This window comes from Electrophorus electricus, chromosome 3 (genome assembly GCF_013358815.1).
Source record: "Electrophorus electricus isolate fEleEle1 chromosome 3, fEleEle1.pri, whole genome shotgun sequence".
NCBI lineage: Eukaryota > Metazoa > Chordata > Actinopteri > Gymnotiformes > Gymnotidae > Electrophorus > Electrophorus electricus.
In genome coordinates, this window is record NC_049537.1 from 26,692,148 (window position 1) to 26,716,287 (window position 24,140).

The following is a 24,140-nucleotide window of genomic DNA, read 5'->3' on the forward strand; positions in this document are numbered from 1 at the left end:
TTGCGTATTGCTTCATTTTTGTTACTTTTTAAAGGTCGTGCTGGTGTAGATGGTCTTTTTTATGGTTACCTGCTTTTTTTCCCACCTGTATTTTCAAATGATGAGTTATTACATCATGGTGTCACATTTATACAAATGACTGACTGTTTATTTACAAACATAATCTCATGTTTAGTATGAGTGTTTGCTTTTCTGGGATGTTTGAATGGATTTTTAGGGATGACCAACTTCATCTGTAATTTTATCTGTAAATTCACCACTTACAGAAACAGTGTGGATTATAATTCAGAGTACAAATTGGGTTCAGAAAAATGTTTTTTTTTCCTTACAGGATTTTGAAGCACCCAATGATGGGCTGTGGGCTGTTTATAGGCTGTCGAGGGCTCCAAATTGAATTATGTGCACTGTAAAGGTTGTGGGGATGAACACAGTGTTCACAGGATTTCTGAATGGGGGTGAAGTCTGCACAAGGAGTCCTATATTCTCTGCTAATAACTGATTCTGAAAACGCATCCTTGTACTCCAGCCATTTGTGTATATCACTTTTTGTTGTATTTACTTGCTCGTCATACATCTTTCACCAGCAGAGGGCAGTGAGCTTACATGTGATATGGTAAATTTCAACAGTAAATTGGAGTACTAAAGAATGGCAAGCTAATCAGAATTCCTGTGGAACGAAAATGGAAGATACTATAATAGCAACATGTTCAGGTTTTTTTCAGTGTTAGTTCTGAGGCGATTAGACACACACACACACACACACACACACATATATATATATATATATATATATGAGAGAGAGAGAGTGTGAAGAATTTAAACCACAGGAGCGGAAGCTCTCACCAAATTTGTACCAAACAAATTAATAAAATAAATAAATCTTCAGGACGCGTCCAATGATGTGCCTTCTATGGTCTTTTTGTGCGGGGATGGGTGGTCGTCAAGCATCTGGAACCAGGAACAAAACAAAACTTTTCATAGTTCACTTCACATTACTGCTCTACGCTATACTAAATGTTGTGGAGGTGATGCGTTTCTGTACATGTAGAGTATTTAGAGATGGAAAGAAATAAAAAGATATTGCGTTGTCGCAACGTAGCAAATAAAAGTGAAAAATTGCTGTTTTCAAGTTTTCCTCTTTTCCTTTAAAATAATTAGGAGAGTTTCTGACAGTATTCAACTGCAGTGGAAGCGATGACGTGCAAAAACATGGTGTTAATTTTATGCCAAAATGTTTGAAATCTGATCATTATATTTAAAAAAGGAATATTACATTGAGAGGTCAACGGTGATCTGAGCGTACAGCTAATAAACTTGATATGCTATAACAATTTGCTTTCACTTAAACTTGAAAACCTGTTCAAAACACATTGCTTTTATTCAAAACTTGGTCAAAACGAGGGATAATAGTTCGCTACTGGATATAAGGCTCAAATAATATAAAAACACAATAAATGTTACAAAAAGTATACTACCTATTCAAATGACGTGTACGTGCGCAGTAACCATGGACCCCAGTGTTAAAATTATATTCGACTCATTTTTGTGCTCTAAACGAATGTTGATTAATTACTGTATTAGTGAATTAATTGATTCGGTTTTTCATTATAGTCTGAATAAACCAGTGTTTTCATTGGGAATAAAAATGTTTGTCAAGTAGGTAGTTGTAAATGTTTGTGTGCACCTATATTTTTTTAAATTTTAAAAAGCTTACCGTAGATCCTTGTAGTAGGTGGTTAATAAGTTATTGTGACAGAGCAAGTGTGTTTGTGTAAAGAGACTACAGCTGAACCAGATTAAAAAACATTGTTTCCACTTGTAGTTTGTGCTCTAATTAGATTGGAACTCCACTATCTATGAAACTGTTGTTTATTACTATTTTATTTATGTATGTGAGTAGTGGCTGTATTAGTCGACTAGTCCATAAAATGACTAGGCTATGTAACCCTTAGCCTATACATGGTGAAAAGTCTCTGAAAACCTTTCATATAGGTCACTTAGACATTTAATGAAAAATATTTTTAAAACATTGCTGTATTTAAAAAATACACTAATAAATAAAGCATCTCTGTCTGGTACTGTGAGGGTTGAGCCAAAATAATTATTTACATATAAAAATTTGTGTAATTCATTAAAAAGTAATTAATTAACTACTTTTAAATATTTGTGTTAATGTGAAAGAACTGTCCTGTGTATGTTACCATGAAAACGTTGCTTTAAAATATAGACTTGTACACAAACATTTTCAGAATAGCGAGAGAAAGAAATGACAAAAACGTTACTTTTGGGTTAGCATAACTCTACTCTTGCTCACAACATAAATTGTGAATATGTGAGTTGAGTTCTACACTGTTGCCATGTTATAGAAAAAAAAGTAATTAATAAAGTAATTGATTTATGTCATACTTTGAAATATATTACTTTTAGCTATCCTGCTTTGTCCTCGATATATCTTTACAGCTTCAGCAAGTTGTCATGGAGTCAGAAGGCCCAAAACTGTGGAGGAAGGAATGGTTGTTCCCAGCATTCCTTGCCCTCGGTCCCAGGACCGTCTTACAGTACTTTACAGTACCATTAATCCATTGGCTGAATCGTTTTACAGCCAGCGGATGTAAATCTTGAGAGAGTTGTGGAATTGAGCATAAATATGGCTAGTGAGCATATATGAGTTTTGAGCAAATTTTTAAGTGTTGAATGAAAGCAGAGTTTTTTTTTGTAGCATGTTTTCAAGTTTTGTGTGAAAGCAGTTTTTTGCAATTTAACTTGATTAGCTGTACGTTCATAGCACCGTTGTCCTCTCAAAGTGTAATCATTTTAAAACATAATGATCGTCTCTAAAACATTACGCACGTTAGCTAGTAAAGAAAGGAGCAGTACGATAATACTAAGTATGCCCTGTTCTTTATCAGTTATCAACATAAAGTTAATATTTGTTACGTTGCTGCATCAATAGCATGTCACAAAAATGTGCTGTTTGTAACCTCCAGCATTTGACCAAAACATCCTAAAACCATTTCCAACTACTCGGATGGCGAATAAAATGTGTTTTGAGGTTTAACTATATACATAAGATACGTTATAGTTAAAGTGATGATACTCGAGAGCATATCAACGTCCAAGCTGTAACAGGCGAAAAATAAACGCGATAGTACTACCCCCCCCCCCCAGTAGATAGCTATCTTACTAATTTAGATATCCCTGCTAGCTAGTTAACTGCAGTGAAAGGACACAGGTTATATATCCACACAATTTAAACAAATAGTTTATTTGTGGGCAATTGAAAAAAAGCACATTGCTGAGCAGTTATTAATACTACGCAAGTGAGTGAAAATTAGCTACCTAGCTAGCTAAAATTAGTATAGTTAATAGGCAAAGAACGAATATAAAAAATGTTAAATAAAACGTGACATGGAGTAACCTTTTCAAAAAGTAATTTCGAAGACCTCTTAATAAAGGTTTTAAATTCAAAAGGTCTGCATAAAGTTTGTTTGCAAGCTTTAATCACAATAGATCTATATACAAACCATTCTATAGTTGGCAAAGAAAGCGGTCAAAGAGTACGAACTAATACATAGAGTAAAAAAGAATGATATTATTACATTAAAAAAAACAACTTACAGTTACACGCTGAGTTCAAGTTACTGCTGGCATGGCCAATTCTACCTCTGGTCATCTTTGTATGATTACAGTTGCATAGGAATACCAAAGGCACAGTGTCGTAAGACAAGTGAAGAAACAAATTGTATGCTACATCAAAGGCACAAGATTTGCGGCTGTCGCTTCCCCATTGTGGCACGGGCCAGCCTTCTTACCGTCGCGTGGAAGGTGACTAGCACCCTGTGGGCTCTGGAGGAAGTCCCTGAGGTCACACTATAAGGCAACCAGTGTATTTACAAACAGACAAAGAGCTAAAATGGGAAGAATTTCAGTACCAGGCCAGGGATGCATTCAGAATTTGGAGATCAGTTTGTGTTCGTTCATGCTTATTTCAGACACTTAAGGATGTGAGAAGGTACCGAAACTTCTGTGTTATTGCATTGGCAGTTAAAATGAATTAGATGTTACTTTGCTGATTTAAGACCTTAAACTTATGGCAGTATACAGAAGATTCGATTGACATAATTGGCGTATTGCAGTAGCTTAACTGTCTATTCTGTCCCTTGAAAACTGTGAATTTGTAATTAGCATGGGGCACTGAAAAGAAATTTAACTTGAAATTCACAGTTGCATTTGTCATAATTCACCCAAGTGAGTGAACAGACTGAAATTTCATGAAATTCACAAGATCACATTTTACGAGAGGAAATGCATCAAAATTTGGAGTCAGGCTCTTGGCTGTTTAAGGTCTATGGACAAAGACAGGGATTGAGAGCAAAGCTTTGTGTGGTATTCATGAATGAAATGAGGAGGTCAAAGGGAACAGTAAAAAAAATGCATAAATGCTTCTCATAGAGACTGAAGAGCAGACTGAAAGGTTATAAATGGAACCTTTGGTAGAGTTTTGCTTTGTTTTGAACGAGGATTTCACTGAAGTGTAAATTATTGAAAAACACACTCTTAAACCGTCTGCTGCATGCCCTAAGGGTTTGCCCAGCATTGCCATCAAAAACATGGATAATGTCTGAAATTGACTTTTGTGGAGAGAAAAGCTGTTGGGTTTTTGTTAAGGTGGATAAAGCTACACAACTGAAAATGTAAAAATTAATTTCAGTAGAGTTTATATTCTCTTAATTCCAACCAATAGGTTGCAGGGAATTTAGGCACATACGAAAACATAACTAGTGCACTTCTTTATCAGAAGAATATGGGATTAAGGGCTGTAAAACATCACAGTGAAAAACAGTATTTTTTACTGCTTTATAATCCTGCAACAAATTTGACATGCTTGAGTCTTCATGTGTTGCAGAATGCATAGTTCACATTTGTGAGCATGCACCTTTGTAGCCTGTGGTTATATTACTGAAACTGCTCATTTTAAATGGCTCACTTAAACACTAAATTGTGTTAAGAATGTTCCCCTTTGATTCTCTCTGTCTTTCCTTCTCCAAGATCTGTACCTTCTCATTCTTTATTGATGATATATCCAGCCTCCTGAGAATTTCCCTTATTAACTATCTCAGACCACTAATGCATTGAGTGTGGAAAGACAGCACAATATTGATCTGAGGCGACGGCAAGAAGCCACCCTTTACGGAGGAATGGATTTTCAACATTTTTCGTGGGCCCTGAGAAAGTCTGTAATGCATGGGGCCAAAAATTCAATAGCCCACAGTTGAAAACAAGATGGTTTGTTGGACTGGCGATTGGGCAGTGTCAATTCACAGGACTGGGATGTCCTTTTGTAAAATGGGAAAGCAAACTGTCTTTGGCATGAAAACTAATAGATGAACGGCAGTATAAAAATGTGCTGGGCATTGGTGGGTGAATAAGGCACTTGTACTGAGCTTGCAAAAAGCTCAGGATAGTCATCTAAGAGACAACTGCTGGTGGTTTCCTAAAAACAGAAGGGAAACCCTATTTCACACTTTCTGCATCTCAGAAATGAAGTGTAAGCAGAGCAGATTTGTGCGCAAGTAGGTTTGTCATGAAAGAAACAACTTTTCTTGTTGTTTACATGAAAGTCTGCATGTGTGTGGTGTTGTTTGTTTTCCCCATGAGCCCAAGAAATTTACAGAATATGCAAGATCACCATTCAAGTGCTACAAGTCCTCAAGCCTGGAGGGGAGATGATGATGATTTATATGGCACTGGTATGAAGCTAAAAGCAGTCCTGAAGTACAGTGTTTGTCACTTTCTTGGCAGATCACCATACAGGCTAGTGGCAGGACAGGCAGCAAAGGTAGGTGTTTAACGGGCCTGGATTTGTGTCACTCTCATGTCAGGTAGACTGAGATCTGGAGGTGTGGTCTTCACAGTAGGATGTGTCTCATGGCTTCTGTCTGTGCTCATACAATAATGCAGCAGCTCCTACATGGTGCACAGCCCCTCTTCTTTTTCTTGGGGCTGAAGATTGTCAGGATGGCCTCATCAAATACTGTCTTTAGTCCCTTCTGGGTCAGCGCTGAACATTCGAGGTAGCACTGTGCCCCAATCTGTACACACACACACACACACACACACACACACACACACACACACACACACACATACACACACATACACACACATACACACACATACACACACATACACACACATACACACACACACACACACACACACACACACACACACACACACACACACACACACACACACACACACACACACACACACAGACAGGATGACGAATACATGTTAAACTGTATGTTACTTTCAGAATATGTCTAATAGATCCCATAACACAGATTTTCCTACCAGTCTGGCCAGCTTCAGGCCTTGCTCATAAGTCAGTGGTTTCTCCTTCATTTGAAGCAGGCGGGCTAAGGTCTTTGGATCATCTCGCAAGTCAATCTGTACAAGACAGAAGAAGAGCCTAACATAAGAATATGACCTGAAATTGCCCACCAAATAAAGATGCACCACACACTACAGTGAGAGCAGTCATCATTGCGACTAAGTCTCTGTTGCAGCATATCAGCTGCTCTGTCATCTCTGGCAATAAAACATGTCTCATTCTAAATTCTATGTCTCTAAAATTATTTGAGAGAGATTTTTTTTTTCTGTAAAACCCAAGCTGATTCTCTAAAGTCATGCAGATTTTTTGGATAACATAGTACTTTTCTCCTGCTCCATATTGGGAAACTCAAAACCGATTCTGTAGCATATCTAGCAATTCCACAAGCAGGAATTTTAGAGTAACAAAGTCACAGGACCACCAATAAATGATTCTATCCATAAAGGTAGCTAAAAGAACGATTCCCTCCTTGACTTCATAGACAGGACTTCGTCATAAACAGATATATTCTAAAGCTCAAGATAGCTCAAGATGCAGCGTTTGCTTGCATGTCTCAATGACATACAACAATTGTCAGTCTAAAGAAAAGCTCCCTCCCCAATATCTTTACAAATCCTTTACTCTCTGACTTGGGCTTCTGTTGTTGTCCCTCTCCAGCATTTGCCAGATTTGTAGTACTCACCTGAGTGCCTATCAGGATGTATGGGACATGAGGCATGCAGGACTTGAGCTCTGGGACCCACTCCTCCTGGACGTTATGGTAGGAGGCCGGATTCACCACAGAGAAGCAGATGAGAAAAACATCTGTGTTGGGGTAGGAGAGGGGCCGCAGTTGGTTGTAGTCTTCCTGTGTCATGAGACAGCAGAGTATATAGCAGAAGATGATGCAAATAACTGATGTAACTAATGAAGTAAGAGCTATTCTTGGTCATCAAGCACTGTTCTTGTGTTCTCTACATCTACTGTTGAAGAAGACTTCCGAAGGAAAACCGGAGTAGTTGTAGGCAGGATGAAATGCAAGTGTGTTGTGTAATGAATTTGAAATGTGTAATGTGATATCTTGGGTAACATCATAATGATCAAACAGTAATTTACATATAACTCTTAAAATTGATTTGTTTTCCTTGGCCTACAATCTAAAAACTATAAAAATGACTGAACATTTAGAAGAGCTGAAATGTTTTTGAGCTATTGCAATGTAGACAGGATACATACAGTACTGAGCAAAAGTCTTAGGCATGAAAGAAATGATTTAAAGCTATTTATCTGGGCAATAAATATTCATTCGCACATTAAACACAAAATAACACCTAAATAACCTATTACACTACTACAATAAAACATTATGGAAATAAGAATGAATAAAACAAAGCATAGCATGATTTTGTGTGTGTGCGTGTGTGTGTGTGTTTTTAAAGTGGAATGCATCTTGACAGGCATTTAGGCCTATTCAACCTACAGCAGTACCCTTTTGACTAGTGATTTTTAATTTAAACAAAAACTGCCCTGATGAAAAGCTTTTAACACAATATTTTTGGGTGCCTATGACTTTTATACAGTACTATATATATATATAAAAATTGTATTTAAAACAAAAAAAATATATATATTTTTTGCATTATGTCTTTTTTTTTTTTCTGAGGGCCAGCACAGGAACTCTGAACTAATGCCAACCTAATGTCAGAAGCCAGATGCTCCACCATTCAGGTGTAATCAATCTTCTGGCAAGTGATCAATATCAAAGCAGACCCCAACATGCTATAGATGGATTAGTGAAGTGCGTGACATTCATTTATGCAGCGCAGCATGGGGAATAAATCAGCCTGCCTCAGTTTAAAACCAACAGCAACCCTTCACTAGTCCAGAGCCTGACTGACTGCACCCTGTTTTCAGAAACGGCCTGCCTGAGTATTGCACTGAGTAATGCATTGCCTAAACCGTGGCTCTACTCTGTGTATACTTTGGTTTGTATCACTGAATAATCCAGCTGTTCCATCCTACTGTGCCCTCTAAACACAAGAGTTTCCAATTTAAAGACCCTTAGTAAGTGTTTTGGATTGGAAAAGGCCCAGATTGCATTGTTCACTGCATATATCTGACCCATGAAAAACAATTACTACACACTTCTGTAGATAGAAATGGATCACAAAGTTTTGTAAATCCTGATACTGGTTTGATTGTGTAATGCTCCTCTAGTTGCTTCATTGTGACTGTAGATGCTTCAGTATAACTGTAGTTTAATTTGGTGATTAAGGTTCAGAAGCATTCCTTCAGAAAGATGCTAACTGGTCTCATGACTTCACCTTTTGGTAAACAGAGCAAAGAGCTGACTAGGCTATTAGAACAGCTAGTTTGCAGCTATAGCAGATGGTTAAAATATGAGGGTTCCAATTCGAGCTTGACTGGGATAACTGCAAGCAAGCAATCAATTTGTACTTTCTGGCAAAGTCAGCCAGTAGCCATGATTGTTGCATTGGGTCACCCCTTGAATTGTCTGCCAATAGCATACTAAAAGTACTACAAATAGAATGGAGTGTAGCCAACAAGCACAAAGTGGCCTCAGTCAACAGTAACTGATGGCTCCCTCCCTTCCAGATTGATTAGGTTAAATGATACCTTGTCCAAGTGCCTTATCCCAGTCATCCCTCATCAAAAGCAGCTTATTTATGTCACAGAGTTTTATACATTACCATTAAATCAGTAGATGTTAGTTGATAATTGCCACTAGACCAGAGGGAGGTAGAGAAACAGGTAAATTTGTTTGTGTCTTGTTTTTTTGTATGAAAATGTTTTAGGTTTAACAGCAAAAGCACTGACATGGGGGTGTTTCCCTTTGCTCAAGTGTGAAATCACTGCAGACCTTTTCAGTGAATCAACGTGTGTAAGCACAGAGATTCCAGCTGTGGGAAAAATGTATAAACGACATGTGATTAGTATGACAGAACTGTTTATTGCTCCAGTGACATACCTGTCCAGCAGTGTCGTACAATCCCAACAAGTGCTGTCTGCCAGATACTGTTATATTTACTGCAAAAAAAAAGGCAAGAACATATAGATGATTGAAATGAAAACATCTTGAAATGAAAACATCTTGAGGGTCACCACATATTCCTGTGATCTTGGCTATCTGAAGTCTGCACTTGTTGATGTTAACTTTAATCAGCTGGAGGACAGAGGCTGAGGAAGGACCTTGGTTTGAACGGCTGTTTACAGCAGGGGGTGGCTAGTTTTGAATGTGGGACAAGGAAGACGTTTGTGCGTGTGTGTGCTTTCATGCACATCCTACATCCTGTGTTGCGGGTGATGAGAGGGAAAGGACGGCTGTGTTGACACAGCTAAGAGGAAAAAGCTGATGACATTTTTTTTTTTTTTTTTTGTCGTCATCCCAATAAATAAACAAGTGTATGTAAGCCAAGCACTTTCCTGCCTTTTTAACAACGTACAATAGTGGCCAGCGCACAAAATGACCTCTCCTCTTTTCCCTGGACTGCTACTGCACGTGGTGACCGCAATGGGATATTTGAAACTTTGAGGTCATAATGGAAACGCAGGAGTGCAGCCTGGATGGTTTTTCCCTGTTCTATGATGAGCATAAACCAGCACTGAGAATCTCCTCTAGACTGCTGAGAAGCAAGTAAATGAGACACCAACAGACCCTGTCGTTATGCTGTGCTTTATTGTTTCACTCGCCAGCATATAGTGTTGGCTTTGAAAAACTATAGATATAATCGAGGAGTGCCTTTCCACCCAGCAAGGCTGCAGAGCACTTTGGACATTTAAATCAAATGTTCAATCATGCCTCACACTCCTTGGGGCAACCACTGAGCTGCCCGCTAAATTTAGCATCCTGTGCAATGTAGAAAATACTGCAAACTCAGAGGAGCTGGGTCTTTAATGACTGCATGCTATGCTATTTGATGCTGCGATGAAGCTGCTATAAAGCTGCGATGGAGCAGAGAGGTGCCTCCTGGGTCACTTCTCGCCATCTTGGAAAGGGGCCGGAGGGCTGCAGGTGTAGGGGACGAGCAGGGAAAGAGGCAGTGTTTGGATTGGATGTGCTTCTCAGCAGACCATCCCTTCGGAGCCAAGGATGAGCCAGAGTGTCTGTTGCAGCACATCAGCTGTTCCTGCCAGGTCCTTTTATGAGCAGCACTGCCCTCTCCTCCTGGGGCCTGGCTAAATAAGGAGCATGAGCAAACACCCTCTCTGTCTTTTCCTCCTGCGTTTTCCCCCATTCAACCATTCTCTCACTCCCCTCCCCACCTCACCTGTCAACAAGGGGGCCTACGCAGTGGGAGGAGAGCAAAAACAGAAAGTATTGCCGTTAGCGGGGGTGGGGGATGTGTGCGAGGACATGGCCTGTGGTGGAGGGAGTGGTGCTGGCCGTGTGTTAGGCCCTCAGCTGTTCCAGCCGGCCAGCTGCCTCTCCTCATTGTAGCCAGAGTCTGTCTTTGCTCTATACACTAATACACAGAAATGGGATGTCGTTACAGTTTCCCCACCCCCGTCTTTCTCCGCACACCCCTGTTGTGCAATGTGATTTGGGGTGTGGATAAACCCCCAGGGTTCCAGGCTCTCCTCACTCCTTCAGCCTTACTGTACAATGTGTCTCTGTGTAATAGGAGTATGCTTAAATAACCACCATGGCTCCTTCGGCCGACCAGCTCAAAGTGCAGCAACAAATCTGTGGAAATGATAAAACAACAGCCCTGTGCAGTATTAACCAGTGCAATGTGTGTAATTCAAATACTGACCATTGATTACAGCAACATCCACATACTGCTATGAATTCCAGTCATTCCTGCTGTATAGACAGACCACAAAGTCACCACTTAGTCATCACTGGTATTCAGTAGACATGCAATACACATGGGTGGAGGGACAATATTTGTTGTACTTACAATTACATTTATATTTATGGAATTTGGCAGATGCTCTTATCCAGGGCGACTTACAAAAGTGCTTTGTCATTTACTCATAGAATATATCCTAGCCAGTACAGTAGGTTAGAGTCCAAGATACCAATGAACTAGAATGCTGGTGAAATACAGGGATCAATGCTGATGCCTAGAAGTGCAAAATACAGAAGTGCTACTTGTGCTACATAAGCTCCACTTGCACTATTGTGCTATTGCGCTTTCTAACTGTACTGAAAATAAAACATTTTACCCCATCTAATTGATCACTTCTATGACATAGTTGAATGGAATCAGAATATGCTAATGTTAATAGGTTTATTCCTCAGATATCACACTTGGCATTCTTAGCCATTTCTGAGGTAATAGCCTGGGCCACTTAGGGTTCCAGACGCTCTCCACAGCGAAAGAACAAACTTTGCCTCTGAATTTTATCCTGATGTAGTCCTAATACGCTACCCTGTCCTTACCAGCGTATCTAATTACAGAGCATGCGATTTGCAGATTTTTGCATATTATAAAAATGTAATTAATATGGTTGCTTTTGCATATAATAAAACCAGAATCTTCAGAGGCCTGGCACAGTGCAGCAGGACTAGGGCTTTGTCTTAACTTAGGTGCCTGCTCAGTATGGTACTACAACTGATTAAACCAGCCAGAACCCAGGTCAGCTGAGAGCCCAGACTTTACTAATTATGGAAATTAATCAAATCATGTATTAGGAGCCCTGCTCAGAGGCTAACAAGGGGCTGTTCTTGATTGGCCCAGCATTCCTTTGTTTACTAAACATTCTTTATGAATATGAACAAGGGACTGCAGCAGTAAACTGTATGGGATGTTTTCGGAATTAGAAATGGATGTGAACTCTGTGCCAGGTAGAAGTGCTGTTCCTGTACACATGCTCGTTGGATGACCCACGCATATTAAAACTGCATGTAGATACACAGCAGTGTGATTAGAGGAGTGATTAGATGTGGGCTCCAATCTGATTTGCATTCTATTTCATCCTCGCGTCACCCAGAGTTGCTATACATAACCTCAGTGTAGGGTTTTGTTTACATATAGACCCTGCCCCCGCCCCCTTCCTTGCTAATATATTGGAGCCATCTCTTTCATCATCTTGCATGTATAAATGTATTCACAATTGATATTTTATATGCACAATAAAACTGCTAAAACAGTGAACCCCACCACCTCACACTTCATGAATGAGGCAGCTGTATTTGTGCGAATTACGCTCATCTACTATATACTACAGTTACCCGGTGTGCTGTTTACAGCACTCCTTCCACTAATTTAGACCACGTTGTTAGATGTTCTTGGCTGGGATTTGCCCAATGAGAGCAGTTACCACAAACAAAATGACAACATTGAGTCAGTGTTAAACAAAAATTGTTTAGATGCGTTATGGATACGATAAATCTGGGTTATGCTGCAGACACTGTTTATTTCAACACCATACATAGGTCAGCATACCTATTCTTCACAGTGGCCTGTAGCATACTGCAAACAGGAGCTCTTTTATAGGTGCATCCCAGCCCAGGATTGACTGTATTTCATAAAGAGTAGCAAGAAAACCTCTCAGGTATAACTTCCTCATACTGATCTTTGATTTATACATTGACTTTTGGTTGTAATGTCCAATATGCAGGAATTAGGGCTAAGCAGCCTCGTGAACTGACATTCTGCATGGCTCCTGTCTGTACTGTAAAACTGAGCACTGGCAGCAGCCAACTACCTTCCATGAAAGCTTATAGCTCTCATGTTGTACAAACGTCAGAGCCTCACCTCCACAAATGTGGGCAACGTCTCCTCAGAGAACAACGCTGCAGTCTGAAGAATAATATTTAGTACTGAAACAATTGTGTTTTTTTTTTTTTTTTACCCCGCGTGACAGCATCGCAATGGACCTCTTCAGCTAAGATGGATATTTTAATTAGAATTTTAATATTCACCTCCCTGGTGCCCTGTGGTGAGACCCATCGCTCGATGAGGCAATATCAATGGTAGATTATGTGATTTGAGTCTGAAGGGAACCGTGAGCGACGATGACTCATCTGTGATCTGTTTGTTTTGGACAAGGGAATTTTGATTCAAAGGGATATGTGACTGGAAACTGCGGCCTCGGGTATGGGTGGAGCTTTAAGCCTACATCTTCTGCAGTTTGTGACATGAGTGAAGAGACCCAAGGGTGCTGTGACAGAAGTTTATGTACTGGTAATGACTCTGCAAAACTGAACAGTCTTGAACAACAACAAAAAAAAAGCCAAGCCACTATATATGAAGTTACTCACATGTTTACCCTGTGAATCCTGAAATGGCACTCACTGGTGTTTGCAAAGTGACAACAATTAGACTATTTTATATGATTTATGTGAGCCATAGACACCATATGTTTAAGAATGTTGCCTGTTGCATTTCTTGTTACTGTTCTACTGCAAGTACAATAATTGATCATCTTTCATTTTAACACTAATACAGCCGTTGTAAAACAGTGGGGGCCATTCAGTAACATACAATGAAAGCTCTGTGCTCTTTTGCCTAGACATGAAGGCACTGTGTGACAATTCACCCATTTTATTATGATGCTGGGTCAAGACCCTCTCCATGTGGAGAGACTTGTAGGGCCAGACCTAAACGGGAAGGACTGATTGGCCCCGTGTTTTCACTTGGTCTTGCTGCGTGAGATGGAAGAGTGTTCCTTCTCTTCTCTTCTTTCTTAACTCTCACACTCTCTCTAGCTCTGTCCCTTTTGCATACTGCTGTGCTCCTCCAACGCTGTTTGTGTAAATGTACCCGGTAAGGACTGTAACTTGTTGTACACATAAACAGGCTTATACTTGTCTTCACCAATGGCAAATCCACACATACCACATGCTTTGCTATTGTATGACATATCAGAACAATGAGAAAATGCATGAGCTAACTTGCATGACATGTTTCATATATCTTGATTCTAGTACTTATCCACCAATGAGGTTTTAGGGACCCATAACTTTTTTTAAACCGAGTTGATAAATGTTTGTGGTGAGGTCACATCTGTTTGCCAGTGCACTATAGAGGAACCAATTAAAAGAACCTCATGGGGCCTCCATTCTTAAGTACTTCCATGTCACCCTCTCCCTACAGCCATACAGAAGAATCAATGATCACAATCTCTCCTACAGTGCACTGTTCTGCCTCTTAAAAAAACTAAACAAACAAGAAATTGCTTACATAAATATTATTCTACTGCACTTACATTCCAGTGAGAACTAGGTGAATCAGCTGCTTATCATTACTTATTTTATCTGTCTGGCTGAATGCATGTTTCAAACCAAACATCAAATTAAATTTAAGCAAAAAACTTTTTTTTGGGAAAAACAAATACGTTGTGTTACCATTAACTGTTTATTCAAATAATTGTGTCTCATTTAATACACTTTTACCACAGGAAATAATAGCCACAATGTATCAACAAGTTCACAGTATTGGCCAAATTCTAATTCTCATTTGCTATTTTGTATCTGATACTTGCCACATTTCTCAGAGTCCATGGTTGAAGGAAAATTGGCCAATTACCTGGACATGATATAGACATGGCAATTGGGTGCAATATTTCAGAATGTCCAAGTCACTTTTGAAATACTGTGCAACATAACTGGACCTTTAATGATTCCAAACATGTTGGTCTCCTGGCTTCCAGTTCCAATTAAATAAAAAACACTACTACTGTCTAGTAGGCTCTGTGGACTACATGCACTGAATATAAGGATATGGGCAAGATCTTTGGTGTTTGCCAGTCCACCACCACTGTTATTATTAATGATAACAACAAAAACAGGTCAGTCTTAAAGCTCAATTCTGTTCGCATTATTACATAAGTTATTCATCTAATGTATTTCTATCACAAAACAGCTCCTTTCTTATTCAAAGTGGTTCAGTTCTTACTAACAGAAATGTTCTATTCCAAGGAGCATAATTCTTTTAATAAATGTAACAATTTTATTAGATACTTGTCAGTTATAACAAACACACATATGGTGTTATCACCTCACATGAGAGGGAGCTCTAGCATCAATAGCATCAATGCTATTTTCTTGAGCAGGGCGCATGACTGCAACTTACTTCAAAAGGTACTGCACTATTGCATTTCCTATCTTCTACCACTCTACACTAAGGAAAGCCTTCTGGATCAGTATTGCACATTACAAATAAAAATGCTTTGCAAAAACAATTTAAGTCCGGTTTTAGATGTGAAAGGCTGCCCAGTTCCTGGCATAAATTGAGATTATTAAAAATGAATGATGTTGGCTGCTGTCATGCTTGCTAACTCAAACTACTACCACTAAGGCAAATTGCTAAACCACACCTATAATCAAATGCCTCAAGGTGACTGGGATGGGTAATAAGAAATAACTTAATTTATTTGAGGCTGATATTATAGAGGGAAGTCTTTATTTTGTTTTGGCAAAGTTCTGCTTTGTAGAGTAAACTTTGAAAACTGGAATCTAGTCAAATCACTACACCTTTTTCACCAACAGAACTTTTTCAAAAGTAGTCACTTTCCCCAGTGTAGCCACCAACAAAGAGAAAAAACATGAAGTACTGAATAGCTTTCACACACCAGGCAACTGTATTTTACCAATCTCCAAAGAAATATGATTAGCTTCAACAGCTAAGCAAAATTAGATATCAGCTGAGCATGTGACCTAATCATGTTATAGTACTGTGGCGTTCCTGGTTGGTGTGTCACTTATATGTTGCTGCAAAGAATAGGCAACCGAACATATAAATCCACTCTCCTGAGTTTTATACTATTGTGTTTTAAAAGGCTCCTTGTATGTTTGTTGTGTTTCTTTAGAGAGGATGTCAGAGCTGACCTCAGTTCGATTGTGTAATTAGGAACTGACCCCTCAGAGAATTCTCAGAACATTCATGTGATATCACCCACGGATGGGCATTTCCCCTTCAGTGGAAACCAGCGCCTTGTGCTTTTGTATGTGAGAGTTTATGCTTGATATACATTATTATAGTATATGAGCACACTTATTTACCAATGTTCACCTCAGAATTTAACTGCGTTTCTATTATACGTTTGAGATTTAAAGTACATGAAATCAGCAGCTAAAACTGCACAGTATATCGATGGTCTTTTTGATGCGTCAGTTATGCGGCCCTACAAATTACTATTGGTACTATATCTTAGCACAGTGTTATATACAGGGTCAAAGCAGCAGTTCGTTAAAGGTTTTTTCTTTATAGTTTCTGTCAGGCCATAGTCCCCGGTCTTGCGGTAACACACACCTCCTCATTTAGACGGCTATTATTGGGACCACGCCGCGGCTGGGGGGGGGGGGGGGGGGACAGACCCACCACAAGACCGACCACGAAAAGTGGAGACAATCTAGCAAAATAAAGTACCATCAAGGAAACCTGTCCCGATTTCTGCTTTATCAACAGAGTGATCATAGCAAGACAAAAATATTTAGCCCACCTGCGTAGTGATCGAACACTGTTGGTACATATTCCTCAGGGAAAGCATCGTTTGCGTAACTCATCAGTAAACAGGTCTTTCCGACCGCTCCATCGCCGACCACAACACATTTCAGCATCTTTTTGTGTGAAGTACCGAAAGGCTCGGAGCTACTGCTTCCATGCTCAACCATTGCCATTGCCTTTTGCCTTCTTCTGGAATTGCGCGCAGGCATGATAGTCGGTACAAAACACACGAAAAACTTTTATCCGATTTCTTAGGGATTCTTTGAGATGTCGAGGGTTGCTTGGCCTTACTTTAAACACATTCAAACACTTAGACAGGTTTCTCGCGCCTCGTAATAAAACAACACTATTCCGTCAAGTTGGAGACCCCTTAGCTCGTAGTTCCAAAACAATCCGGCGCCATGGGCTACGGATTCACAAAAACTCTGAATCAGCCCGTTAACTTTCATCCCGTCATGAACAGTCTCGTTGCCCAACAGTGAAAATGTTTTGGGAAGCGTCTTGGTCCTTAATTTCTTCCCACACTACCTCTGTCAGCCTTCACCATTATGCTCTACGCGGCTTCACACCGCTGGTGTCAGGAAATCATGGGTTTCCTTGCGAATTCCATATTAGGCAGGAGTGGGGTGGGAACAATGGGGGCTCTATCCGCATACTCAACAAGCGAATCTAGGCAGCAACATGGCAGCTACAGACCGGAGAGAGGAGGCGACGTAACTCAAGATCCACAGTTCGAGTTGGCCAGCTAAATCTTCAGTGCAATCTTAAAATAATCCGAGAAGCGATGACTCATCTTTCTCGTTTTCATTCATTTATCCACTTGACCTGCATAGTTTCTTAATTTATCACGTGTTTTATTATAGACTTCCTCAGTTTACGTGTAGGTTCTTGGGCAAAACAGTCTTAATGCCCCCAAAGTTTTTTCGCCCCCTGTTGGTTTACAGACAGGTCTCTTGTGATCACACTAAATAGCCTAATTTTAACAAGCACTGGAGCAGAAATATTGTAACGCTAGTCTAACGCCGAGATCTAAATAGACAAAAAAGAAAAAACAAACACAAGACATTAAACCCCGTGCAGGTGCGTACAGTTACAAAGGGCGTGGTTACAAATAAGGTGAACCCCCCCCTGCACTCAACAGGCCGTACCACCTGACTGGGGGGCGAGGGCGCCCCGTGACAAATATAGGCTGATGACTTTCCCGCATTTCGCCGACAAACTGGCTAAGATCATTATGACTCATTAAAGTGGAGTAATGGACATTGATGAAATAACAGTAATCAGTACACATACTTACAGTTACATCAGTAAATCATGTATGTGTGTATGTAGGTATTAATTTTAAATATGCGTATACAAAAACTTTTTACATTTTATTCTGAGTTAAAAACATTATTTTTTTAAAATAAAGGAACTTGAATAAATACCTGCGAGTTCGTCCATATATTGTGCATAAACAATAAATGGTAGTTTTATGGCTAATAAACGTTTATTTTTAGGAAACATCTGTTCCATGTTTTGCAACAGAGGCTTATCATAGACAGATGTACAGCACCAGTCACGTTTCCCATGTCTCGAAGTCTTGTGCGACAGGTTCCATCTGTTGCGCGCTGCCATCTCCATGGCACCACGCGACGCGTTGGCGATTCCATTGCCAGTAGGTTTTCAGCGGTCCAGCGCGCGAGTGCGCAAGCGCATTCGTACAGCGGAGCGCGGAGCTTGCGGTGCTGCCAGAGCTCCGTGGTACAGAGGACCTCGACTGGCCAGGCAAGGCGCAGCGTTACCATGTTCTTCTCCATCCCACCTATAGATACCCATCCGGCTTGTTTTACTTTCACGATCGGCGAAGTCTGCGAGTCTGACCGACGCTTCTCGAGCGCAGAATGCACGGGGGAAGGAGAGGGTTGGTGGCACCGCAGAACACTTTTTTGGAAAATATTGTCCGACGCTCAAGTGGTAAGCGCATCGCCTTTTTCCCCTCCACATCTCCGTGTTTGACAAAGAGATGCATTTGATAACTCATTAATCAGAGGTCCCACGTTTCCTTCTGATACTAAGCTTCTTTAAAACATTATGACTTCTTTTTCTTGGTGTGCATAATCCTGATTAGGTTTGAAACAGTCGCGTGTGGGTTTTTAAAATGTTTCTGTCAAATGTTGAGTCGTTTTCAAAAGCCACTTTATGGGACTGAATTAGGATAAGTTTTTTTCTTTGTTCATAATATTCACCTTAAACATTTTCGTATTTATAACGTATAGCCGAAAGCAATGACAAACTTTTTTGGCTGGCATTCGTGCACATGCTTACCAGAATGCTGACCTTTAAGGCGTAAGTTGCCACACTTAAAGAATAATTTAATACCTTTTATTGGCTGCGCGTTTAGTCCAGCTTTTAAGTTGTTTATTTATATTTGTATTAAAGATTTGTCCACTGCATTTAAACTTACAGTTGTACAAACACGCATTATTGAAAATTGCATAGCCAACACGCTGTCACAAGTTAACAAAATTATTTTTATTGTCACGTTACGCACCATACCTTGCAGAGAGCACTCCTTTGTCAGTGGAAATATGAAAGAGTCTACTTGTGTTTTTTGACAAGATATCGCCAATACTTATCCTGCAACCCCGTTTTAATAGGTTCCCTATCGTTGGGTGAGCTTCACAGGTTTATCCCATTTACATTACATTTGGCCCTTTCAAAGAAAAACATTTTTAAATAATTTCACATAACAACAACAACAACAACAACAACAATAATAATAATTACACATGCGAGAAAATGATACCAGTTCGACTGTTCATTTCAAATGGAAGAAAGCTGTTGAAGACAGCTGTTTTCAGGTATTTCCAGTACATCAAACATAAATAATGTAAATATACCTCTCTCTCTCTCTCTCTCTCTCTCTCTCTCTCTCTCTCTCTCTCTCTCTCTCTCCCCTTTAAAAAGTGAACTGAATTATTTTATTCTGGTAAAGTAGTCTGCGTTACAACCTGCGTAACCAACGTTTTGTGCTGGCTTTTGTGCTGCAGATGACCGATTTCTTGGGAGCACTGGCAACTGTGGAAGGGTAGAGTCGGAAATGTAATGCTGTCGGGCTTGAGTTTCCCACTTTGTAACGAATTTGGTTATGCTCGTGTGCGCTTCCGGAGAGCTTCTCACCAGCAGATGTCATACTCTGTTTTCAGCAATAAAAGCAGTTGTTCTTTTCACCCTTTGGTTTATTCTCTCTCTCTCTCTCTCTCTCTCTCTCTCTCTCTCTCTCTCTCTCTCTCTCTCTCTCTCTCTCCTTCTCTCTCACACACACACTGACTAAGTTATCACATCCAAACCCTTCCAATGCTTCATGTGATCTGTGTGCATAACATGTAGACTTACCCCACTGACGTTTCTGTACTCAGTTCTATGGGATAGCTCTACATACTTCATTTTCCCAAATGCTGCAAGCATTTAGTAGAGGTTTTTCACTCAGAGCTAAAACACTTATGCAAAGTAGTTTCCTAGCCATGCATAGTTGTGGGTAGTGTGATAAGCATTGTTTGTGGGTTTACCCACTCTCTGTTTCTCTGTTGCTCCATAACTTCTCCAATGAGGGCTTGTAAAAAGACAAACCTCATGGAAATGACATTTCCTTCTTAGCAGGTGGTCTTTGACCGATGCTGCTCCTGGCCCACTACACAGTATCTTCCTCATGCGTGCGTGCACACACACACACACACACACACACACACACACACACACGCACGCACACTGCAGGCACAGTGCCATATCTCTTGCCCCTGGCTTACCAGACACCCCATTCATCACGGATCAGTTTCTGACCACAGGACCACTGCTAATTGAATAGTATTTGGTTGGCAGCTCATTCTCAGCATAGCAACGACCCTGACATGATAGTGGCACGGCTGTAGGTGTTTTGCTGCTACAGGTTTATGAGGCAAAGCAGCATTGCAGGGGATTTTATATGACCGTGTCAGTACCAAAAAATATTAATCCAGCAGCAGACAGAACTCACCATTTTTGAAGAGTTTTATCATGGCTAATGCAAATAGTACATGGCAACAGAAGGGCTATAGAATACAGTTGCATGTGTGTTTTTTTAAAGTCTGTTCTTCGATTGAATTCCTCATTCAGCACTAATTATTCTGTATAAATGTACACTGCAGTAATGTGCTTAAACTGTATCTCAAAAACTAGTTGTGTCAGGCATGGATTAATCAGTGTCATGTAATGTCATGATTTCCACTGAAGAATTAATAGTTAAATTAGGTCCAAACTCATTTTAAGTCTATTGGTCATAGAATTTACTTTTTAAAAAATATATCACTCTTATATAGAGGTGTTGACACTGTGAAAATCAGTTGTGAAAGTCAACTATTAATTTAGTTAGCATAAAATTAAACTAATTTAAACTTGTCTCTATTGTGGCTGGTTTGATGTGGGACTGGCAACAGTTAATTAGTGTTTCTAGGAATTTGTAGAAGTAATGTGAGGATGTAACGCGAGATGGCCCGAGTGCCGCAGGGCGAGGGGCAGGACGCACAGACTCCAGCGACTGGGACGTACATTTATTTACAGATACACACGGAACGATAACGGCACTTACAAGCATCGCTAACGTCAATGCGAACATGAAACGGTTGACAGTAAACAAACACAGTTAACAATATCCAAAACTTGTAACATTACCATGAACCATCAACACGTTACATCCACATGCTACGTCAACAATGACCAACGACACTGCACTCCCTGACGTGGGTTTAAATACACACATAAATAGGCAAACGACGTACAGGTGTGTGCAGGCGTGGCCACAAATGAGGGTCCTCCCACTGCACGTAGCTGGCCAAACCACGTGCCTCGCTGGAGGGGAGCGTTCCATGACAGATGAGCTGGTTGCTTTAGGAGGGAATAAACCCAGGAAATGTTCATTCTGGGCAACAGCTACTTTTACTGGTCTTTAAAAAGACTTATTACACAAAGAGCTTTTTAGCATCTTAAACTGCATTTCTCAAATTTCACACTACTCAAAAATGTTTGTACATTTCATTTGAGGCAGAGCTGTATTTAATGAATTATAACCCATTCACACCCTTCAAAACATTCACAGTGTTCTAAAATATAATTGAAATTAAGTTATTAAGTACTTATTTATGCCATATTGTTTACAGCTCAGAGCCTTGCATCTAGCATATTCCCTTTTGGAGTTAGAAATGTTGGCATGGTGGTGGCTTTGTCACCCAAGTGTAGGTGTTATTACGGCTTTGCTTGCATGTCCTCTTATTTAGCCTTTACTAAAAACAGTCTCCATTATTCCTTTGTGGAGGCCACCGTGCAACATGTTTCTGGTGACTCTGAGAGAAAAGAGCTGCACAGCTGTAAGGTAACAAAAGTCCACTTGAGGTCTTTTTGCCATCACATCACCTTTTTGTCTCGCGGTGGGAGAGGGCTTGTTTTGCCACCACCTGTTATTCTTGAATACATTCCCAAACTTCTTCCAAACTCCATGCATGCATACAGTTCCGTAAACGGCGGCAGAGAGGGGGTAAAAATGACAGTGCGTCTACACATTGTGTACACATGGCACTTCCTGTAATTACAGGTTTATTTTGTTCCCCCTAACAGCCATCCCTTTTCCCCTGAGAATAGGACACCAGATGCAGTGTCACTGGTTAAGATGTGCTTTTCACAGAACCTGCTGCGTGTTATGGTGAAATGTCCCAGTGGCAGGAGGAGCGCTTGCTTCGGACTATCTTCCAGTCAGTTTATAAAGTTCTTCACCGTTTGTACCACACATGCCTAAAGAATTAGCCATGCCCATAACTGTGTGGAAGGAGGCAGATCATCAGGTTAAAGGTCAGGCCTTTGCTGTAGCAGCTATTGCTGTTGATAAAGCAGGATAAACATCTCGCCAACGTGATTTTAATAACACCCGCATCACTGTACTATTATTATATTGTAATGTCACATTTCAAATATCTGCAAGTGGAGCTGATCAGATCAGAAGACTGGAAAATTTACACAGTACCAGAGTAACATGTTAGTTAATGATTAGCATTTGCTCTGGAAATTCTTGGTAATCTGAACTCCTAGGTTTGTTTTTAGAAATAATGGTATTTGATAACGGAAATAATTTGATTTACCATTTAAAATTAATGTAGGACTATAAAAACCCAGTGTTTGGGTTAAAAATACTGACTGAACTCAGGATCACCTTATGAATATGATCAGTTTGAAGGTTTGAGATCAGTTACAGAAGGGATAGTTTTCCCAAAGAAATATTAGGGTTTTCCATTGCAGGCCACACTAGAGATGATTGAAAAATTGAAGTCATTACAGCTGATTCACCAGCCCTCTCTGCCTCTGTCTGCCAAAGTCTTAATGAAGGAGATTGGCATTGACTTTTTTTTAATGCGCACGGTCACACAGACCACTCGTCTTGAACAAGTCAAATGCTGACACAAAGAAAGCGTGGCTGTGTAATTGCAGATGGGGAAGAAGAAAGAAAATGAGGAGCACATACATTTGGCATTTGGATTTTTTTTTTTTTCATCATCTTTGTCTTTTCTGGAGCAGTTCTTAGGTGCCTCCTTTGGTGAATAGTTGGATAATTTTTTAATACTGTCATCAAAGCTGATTTCTTTCCTTATTCATCTCCTTGATCAGGGATACATTTGCTCAAACAAGTGGACACTGCCTAGCGTCCTACCTTTCCTTTTGACATTTTGAACTGTGTGTGTGTGGGCATATGTTGTGTTTTCTTTTTTCTGTGTGTGTTTGAGTGTCGGCAACTGGTCTGTGTATAGGTGTGTGGGTGAATGTTTGCGTGTGTGTTTGAGTGTGTGACTGTGTGCAAACTGTCTCTCAAGTGAACAGCATGTAGTGGGATAACTAGAGAATGGCTTGGCAGGTGCCTGTCAACTTCCCACATGGAGATGGTGGGCGGGGCCTGTTGTCTTTCATCCCTCTCTACATTCACCGCTGGTCTGATAAGCTTCTGCCAGCATCTCATCAGTAGGCACAAAGCTTTGCCTGTAGGCCCTGAGTGTGGAACCAGCCCTGCACATGTCAAAGGCATTTTTAAATAGGCATCATCTGGCATGAGAAGAGCCTGGCATCTTGAGAATTAAGATCAGAATAATTAAATACAGACACAGGCGGAGATTATTAGCCACATGTGAGACCAGTAAGTCCAAGCATTGTAGCTCTGTAAGTAAATAGCAATAAATTATGAAGCTGTGTAAGACATGCAACTGAACATTAAATGTACGCATTAGACAATGCTGTGCTGGAAGTTTTTGGATCCAGTGAAATCCATCTCTACTGTCTGTGTTCAGGCAGTT

At 40.2% G+C, this 24,140-nt stretch overlaps 2 protein-coding genes across 2 annotated transcripts in view; one reads left to right on the forward strand and one right to left on the reverse strand.

Moving 5' to 3' along the window:
• Positions 1–3,244: 3,244 nt before the first annotated feature.
• On the reverse strand, positions 3,245–17,463 carry rhoj (ras homolog family member J). Its single transcript, XM_027002957.2, has 5 exons — positions 16,790–17,463; positions 9,366–9,424; positions 7,080–7,244; positions 6,358–6,453; positions 3,245–6,092 (listed from the first exon to the last, which is right to left on the reverse strand). The coding sequence occupies exons 1-5, from the start codon at positions 17,001–17,003 to the stop codon at positions 5,946–5,948; spliced, it is 681 nt and encodes a 226-aa protein (XP_026858758.1). The 5' UTR covers positions 17,004–17,463; the 3' UTR covers positions 3,245–5,945.
• A 1,044-nt stretch (positions 17,464–18,507) lies between these two features.
• The window catches only part of kcnh5a (potassium voltage-gated channel, subfamily H (eag-related), member 5a), a 63,781-nt gene continuing 58,148 nt past the window's right edge, over positions 18,508–24,140 (forward strand). The window contains exon 1 of the mRNA XM_027002962.2: positions 18,508–18,750. Coding sequence (XP_026858763.2) covers positions 18,678–18,750 — 73 coding nt within the window. The 5' untranslated portion in view covers positions 18,508–18,677. The remainder of the gene's footprint in view (positions 18,751–24,140) is intronic.

Coding starts and splice junctions, on each gene's coding strand:
- rhoj (XM_027002957.2), bottom strand. CDS start 17,003: ATGCCTGCGCGCAATTCCAGAAGAAGGCAAAAGGCAATGGCAATGGTT. Junction 7,245..9,365: donor TGTACGACACTGCTGGACAG/GTATGTCACTGG, acceptor CTCATGACACAG/GAAGACTACAACCAACTGCG. Junction 6,093..6,357: donor GCCTGAAGCTGGCCAGACTG/GTAGGAAAATCT, acceptor GTGTGTGTACAG/ATTGGGGCACAGTGCTACCT.